Raw genomic sequence first — 7,500 nt, forward strand, 5'->3', positions numbered from 1 at the left:
CGTTGGAACAATGTTATTTGGTTTATGCGAGATTTTCTAAAGGGAAAACTTTATTCTTGATTGCTAAAATACCAAATCTTCATGTAATCGTCAAGCAAGTACTCCATAAAAAATCCTCTTCTCTCCCCAGGCCAAGAAGACAGGCAAGTCATCCTCGGTGCCTCTCACAGCATTAGTTTTTCTCGTCCTGCACAAAGGCCTTGCTAGTCTCCAAGGCGGCACTCGCGACCATGCTATTCGTGGGCGAGTTCGAGCCGCCAGGTGAGACACAGGCGGGATTTTTACATGGTTTATATATATGTATATAATGATTATTATCATTGTTACTGATTCTGTGTGGACATTTTCATGATTTATATCTCATCATTATTATCTGTGGTACTGTGGCGATCACATTCTATTATTAAAGTTATATTGATCTATTTACGATGCATCAAGGCTATAAATGTTAGTCGCTTGCAGATTTTTAGAGAGTCAGTTGGTGCATCTGAACGACAGTTACCACGTGGCGCTGACTGCACACGCCCTCACTCTCATGGGAAGCTCTCTGGCGAATGCGGCAGCCGCGAAGCTGGAGTCCATGATGCTGACTGATGGTGAGGAAGGAAGGGAGAGGGGAAGATAGGGAGGGAGAGAGAGAGAGAGGAGAAAGAGAGGGGTGCGGAAGAGAGAAAGAGAGGGGTGGGGCAGAGAGAGAGAGAGAGAGAGAGAGAGAGAGAGAGAGAGAGAGAGAGAGAGAGAGAGAGAGAGAGAGAGAGAGAGAGAGAGAGAGAGAGAGAGAGAGAGAGAGAGAGAGAGAGAGCAATCCTTGCGATAAAACATTTGTAACTGATATCCCCCCACATTGATATTTAGCCTTACCTGACGTACATTAGATATACACATACATAGTACGAGCATCTATTGACCCGTGTTGCTAACTCCTCTCCACATGACTCCAGGTGGAATGAGCTACTGGTCGCGCACCCGCATGAAGGCACACACACGCCGACAGGAGACGAGCCAAAGGGCCTTCCTGCTTCCCCGAGAACTCCAAGAATGGGATTCGCACGCCGTCGAGAGCACCAGCTACGCGCTCCTGGTGCTCCTGGCGCGGGAAGGCGTCACGTCCACCACGGAGCGGATCATGCGGTGGCTCAACGCCGTGAGAGACTGGGACCGGGCGTTCATGTCCACTGTTGTGAGTGTTTCCCTCTGGAATAAAGGAAATTGTTTTCGTTCGTTCAGGTTCAATAAAGCTTCACTTGGATGACCGCTTGAACTCGAATTTGTTATCTTTCTCAACAAATCCCCAGGTCCTAATTTAGTCATTTTTATTTATATTTCATTTGAATATACTTAAATTATTATGCCTCCTACAGGATACGGTGGTGGCCATGGAGGCGCTGGCAGAGTACGCCTTCATAGCTCGGCTTCGTGACTTGACAGAGATCGAATGCACGCTGGATGTGACGTCAGAAGAAACTCAGTCTGTCCACCTCTCTATCAGTAACGTTTCAACGGCGTCGTATCACACCTTTGAAGTACGTGTTCTTAAAGGCTGAAATTATGAAGCCGAATACATTTTCGTGAAATGGGGCTTATGTGTGTTTGGAAGAGAATGGTAGATTCTTTAAAGGGATTATTATTGTTTGCAACTTTATGTTGACTGACACTAGAATCTATCAATAAATCAATAGCAACAATTAGATAGATAGCAATAGAAATGGTTAAATGGTTGATGTTCTTCCTTCCGATAACAGTTATAGAAGGAAAGTGGGCCTGATCCAGTGGTTCCCAACCCTTTTCATTCTTTGACCACCGACCATTATATAATAATTTCTATGGCCCCGTTCAGTGACTGTCATCTTTTCAGATTCGGTCATTTCTAGTTATGAATAGTGTAAGGGTGTCAATAGCTATAGGACGGGAACACTTTAAGGAAAGATTCCAATTTATTGATATGTGAGAGATAGTTATATGTAGGTACTGTAGGTGAGATAGAAAGTATAAATCGACGTCATAATCTTCAAGTTGCTCCATAGCCCGTAAGTTGAGACCCCCCTGCTCTAAACAAGGCCTCGCGTGTCCTAACACTCCCCCTCCCCCTCAGCTGGAGAACGTGTGGGGCCACATCAACCTCATCGCCAAGGGCTCGGGTCAGGCGGTGGCTCAGCTGGACGTCTCTTGGGGCGTCGACGTCCTCAGGTTCATCGAGCAGCCGCACAAGAAGTACTTCGACCTCAGCGTCGTCGAGAGATACCACCAGTTCAGGAACAAGTCACTCATCACCACCACTGTTTGCGCGCAGTAAGATAGATTTTTAGGTCTTGTTTCGATACGTGTTTTTACATTATTATTTTTTTCCCCGTAAATCTAATATAGAAGCGTTTCCATACGCTTTCACTTTTTTTTTTTTTTTTTTTTTTGCTATGTCTTATTTATATTCTTTTTTTTTCGTAAATCTAATATAGAAGCATTTCCATACCCTTTCACATAAAGGGACGACGGAATTCTTGATTTGTTGTGCTTAGTATTCTCTTTCTGTACATAAGAATGCAAAACTAGTGCAATTCTTCTTTGCAGATGGTTAGCTACAGAAGACAGTCACACAAGCCACGCCGCGCTGGTGGAAATCGAAATCCCAACCGGTTATATTTTCTTCCAACCCATTGCTGAAGTTACTGCTTTAGGAATCAAAGAAAACGGTACCTTCCCGGAAGTGCGAAACGTCCATACGACGAACACGCACGTCTTCTGGCAGTTTGAATATGTAAGATGATATATTTTTGTTGGGTATAATTAATGTTTTTAAGTTTGTATACGTGTACTAGCTTCTTTGGAGATTATTTACACTATCTGAGGTAAATGATGATGTGTTTTTGTAGTCAAATTACAGTGTACTTGTAGGTTAAAATACATGATCGTGTTTAAAACTCATAATCCAACGTAACACTTCCCAAACGTTTTCTCTGTGACGTCCCCTTTTAACTTTCCTCTGGCAATAATTTTATTTAATTGTCGTTTAGGACTCTGTGTGTGTGTGTGTGTGTGTGTGTGTGTGTGTGTGTGTGTGTGTGTGTGTGTGTGTGTGTGTGTGTGCGCGCGCGCGCGCGTTTGCTGTCAGTCATAGACTGATACATGCCCCACCCCCCTGTATCTAGTTTGGTAACCACGGCTCTAAACAAGCAAACAATGACAGAGAGGTTTAATACCTTTCAGATTCCATCGACCAAGAAGCAGTGTTTCAGCTACGACATCCAGCGCTGGTATCCCGCAGCCAATCTAACAGCTGTTCGCTCCGCCACGATAATGGAATTATTTGCTCCAGGTAAGCCATCTAAATCTCATCGAAGGTGCTTTTTCTGCTTAATGCAATTTGCATTTCATTTGATTCTGGTGTTGTTTTAAATCCATTTGTAGTTGATCTGAGGGATTCAGTACATTTTGGTTCGACATATACTACGGACGAACAGGCATGTAGATATAAATAAACAATTTCTCATGATGTAACGAAAGAACGTAGTTTACAGTATCCAAAATCGACTGCAATTATTAAACTCATTTCTAATATTTCTATATTTTTTCTTGATGTGTATAATACTATTCATGTAACCCAAACTAGCCATATTAGCAAAAATATGATAATTATATAGATAATTTTAATGGTGATGGCGATGTTTATGTTTATGATCACCATCAATAAAATGACAGGGATAGGAATAAATAAATAAATAAAAACTGCTATCTTAGCTGCTTTTTTCACGACGATACAAGGATTAAAACAACTATAAAGATGATATCGCGCCAATAGCAAGAATGACGACAACCCAAACCATATATATATATATATATATATATATATATATATATATATATATATATATATATATATATATATATATATCCATACAAGGAAATAATCGATACTAAATCCACTACTTTCCAACATACTCCACTTATCCAAAGCCTCATACCGTTCACTGTATTTCTCTTCCTTCCCAGAACACTTCGAGATGGTGATGATCAACGCCACGCCCCTCGCCCTGCTGGACATCTGCGAGGTCTGCGGTTCCTACCAGTGTCCCTATTGCCCCATCTACAGCGGTCGGTCAACGTGTGTTTGCGCCGTGTTCTATCTCTATGTGGTTTCCCTCCTGGTCGTTCTGTCGGTGTATGCGAGGAGTGATGTGATATTATAGCACTGATTGTTGCAGTGTTGTTGGATTTTGATTGTGCCATGTTTTTTTTTTGTATTCGTTGTCATTTTTTATTTAGGATAAGATGTGATAAGATATATTTGAGATGTGTTGTATGCTTTGTTTTTCTTTTGTTTTTAAAGTAATGTCACGAGTTTGTTGTTAGTATCATGTACTGGTGTTATTTTGTGGTTTGGATATTACTGTTACTAGCGTCAGTTGCAGATCCGTGTCTGACGTTTTATCGGTTACAGTGAAACAGCAATGCCGGCAATGATGCTAGCAATAATAGTAACAATAGCAAAAAATAACAATAAACAAAATGATAACAGTGACAGTAATATCCCAAACAATTTATGTTTTAGTACCAGATAAAACAAGAAAATTTGTTGAGGCATACATGACATATTTGTTATATATATCATTATACAGTGAGACACAACGTTATAGATTCTGATATTTGCATTTATCATAAGAGCTATTTTATCGCGAATGCCCAAAGGCAATACAAACTGATTTATACGTGCGGGTGTATTGCGATTTTCAACGAAACCAGAGGCATCATTTTTCCTTATATCTCAACTGAAAACAGATTTCCAGTCATTTATCAAACACAAATACATATACAGAAATATACATTTCCACGAGCCTACACCTTCACCACGAACACATCCTCATCTGCAAATATCACTCTCTGACTGTGATGAACCTCTAGTGCATTTTCCCATTTAATTCACTGGAGATCGAACCTGATCATGATGCTGTGAGTTAAGATAAGATGAACTTAGTTGCTTCATTTGCATTTCGAACTGATAATCTAATATGAAAATGATTTTATATACATATGCATAATAAGTTAAAAATCGTAAATCACATTTTCATATATACCTCTTTTGCATCTTAAGTGTTTTACTAATTTCTGTATGTATCATACTGCTCATGTTTTCAAAGAAAAGCAGTTCAGTGTTTAGTTACCAGATCAAAGCAATTTATCAGCAGTATCATTACGTTCACTGTCTTCAGTAATGCCCCTTTCGTTGGTATTGCTTCAGAAATCCATATTATGTCAAAATTAATTACCATATGTACGAGGGCGTGTCATATATCTTCGGGTATTCCTTACTGTTCCTCAAAACAGAGCCAGTCAGAATGTTACATGCCTGACAAAACAGTGTACCAAATGCAAGGTCCGTATTTTAAAATGACGTGTATTTTTTCCACAGGAAGCTTATATATTTCAATCAGCGAAAACCTTCAGCTGGATGCAAATAAAAGAAAAAAAAAGACGTGAATTAAAATCACGTCGCCATGCCTTGTATATGCATATATGAGGCGTGTTTTATATGCCTTATGTGTTTTACTGTAGATTTCATCTGCTTAAACCTTCGCTCTCTATTAGCCCACATTGGGAAGCACTTATATGTAAGTGTTATTTCTTTAGCTGGAAATGTGTTTCTTGGTCTTTCATTAGTATAAGAATGATGTTTATGTGGACTGTACTTTTATATTTTGTTACAGTGTATATATCTATTTTTTCCAGCGATGATGATAGATAATAAAATTCGTAACACGTTAAGGCTTCGTCTCATTTCTGTCCTTTGGATTTTCCCTTCTCGGTGGCGTAGTTCGGATGAGATGTTTACAGTGATTTTTAAAATTTTGTTTGTTTGTTATTGATATCATACATATACACACACGCTCACGCACACACACACACGAACACACTCACACACACACACACACACACATATATATTTATAGATATATTTATATATAAAAAAGATATATGTATACATATAAATATGTATATATATATATATATATATATATATATATATATATATATATATATATATATATATATATATATATATATATATATATATATATATATATATATATATATATATATATACATAAATGTATATATATATATATATATATATATATATATATATTTACATATATATAGAGAGAGAGAGACAGAGAGAGAGAGAGAGAGAGAGAGAGAGAGAGACAGACAGACAGACAGACAGGCAGAGAGATGAGTGAATGTGTCATATCAAACATCGTTGTCTGTCTCTGTGTTAGTTCCTTAAACATTCAGTCCCACATGACACTAGGGAGATATAACTTGCTGGACCACAGGGATAGCTTGACAAGAGGAATAACACTAATACTAGTTATTAGTATTTGTTCATATTTCTCCTTTGCACTCATTTTTCAAATAATTAAGAATGTGCAATATGATAATTATTGTCAAGGGTAATGGCTGACACACGAGTTTCCTATTTTTTTTATTTGTACTGATTACACAACTCGTTTTTGATGCAACTTCATAACATAAAGTGCCGTGATGTGATCGAGTTTAATGTTATGGCGATACCTACAGACATATGGGGATTTACATATACATACATACATATATATATATATATATATATATATATATATATATATATATATATATATATATATAAATATATATCATATTTATTATATATATATATTATATATACATATATATATATATATATATATATATATATATATATATATATATATATATATATATGTATATATGCATACATTATATATATATATATATATATATATATATATATATATATATATATATATATAGATACACATATATATAAACATAGATATATACATATATATATATATATATATATATATATATATATATATATATATATATATATATATATATATATATATATATATTTATATATATATATATATATATATATATATATATATATATATATATATATACATATACATATACAAATGCAAGTGAAGTAGTTAAATGATAATGATTAGTGATATGAAATTTAAAGCAAAGTGAGAATGGTGTCAGCTAATAATAGGCTACAGAGCGGAGCATAAATATCAAACCGCATTAAATAATAGTCTATCACAATAGACTAGAAAAGAAATAATGTGAGGAAACAGAAGAAAGAGATGAAATATAATTCGCATTGCCCTATGTGCCTGCCATGACTCTTATAATGACTTTTGAAAATTACAAGAGAGATTTTAGACGTAATTGGAAATCATATCAGATATATTTTCCAAACGAGGTCAACCAAACACAAAATCTAAAAACCTATGTTGAGAAAGAATATTTTTTGTGCGTTGTATTTGAAATCATTCCGGAATATAGTCGATTAACAGATACTTAAATTTGTTGAATTTTAGTGCAAAGTTAACTTGATTTCCTTTTTTATCAAGAGTTTTGTGATAAATGGTATGACACGAAGCAAAAGACCTTATATAAATATCTATAACTTTCTAA

General features: G+C 36.0%; 1 protein-coding gene across 1 annotated transcript in view; it reads left to right on the forward strand.

Annotated features, from left to right (window-relative positions):
• The window catches only part of LOC113815696 (CD109 antigen), a 92,940-nt gene extending 87,187 nt beyond the window's left edge, over positions 1–5,753 (forward strand). Inside the window, exons 29-36 of the mRNA XM_070123604.1 lie at positions 131–261; positions 463–596; positions 942–1,180; positions 1,362–1,523; positions 2,093–2,289; positions 2,566–2,752; positions 3,202–3,310; positions 3,985–5,753. Coding sequence (XP_069979705.1) covers positions 131–261; positions 463–596; positions 942–1,180; positions 1,362–1,523; positions 2,093–2,289; positions 2,566–2,752; positions 3,202–3,310; positions 3,985–4,181 — 1,356 coding nt within the window. The 3' untranslated portion in view covers positions 4,182–5,753. The remainder of the gene's footprint in view (positions 1–130; positions 262–462; positions 597–941; positions 1,181–1,361; positions 1,524–2,092; positions 2,290–2,565; positions 2,753–3,201; positions 3,311–3,984) is intronic.
• Positions 5,754–7,500: the final 1,747 nt, after the last annotated feature.

This window comes from Penaeus vannamei, chromosome 7 (assembly GCF_042767895.1).
Source record: "Penaeus vannamei isolate JL-2024 chromosome 7, ASM4276789v1, whole genome shotgun sequence".
Taxonomy (NCBI): Eukaryota; Metazoa; Arthropoda; class Malacostraca; order Decapoda; family Penaeidae; genus Penaeus; species Penaeus vannamei.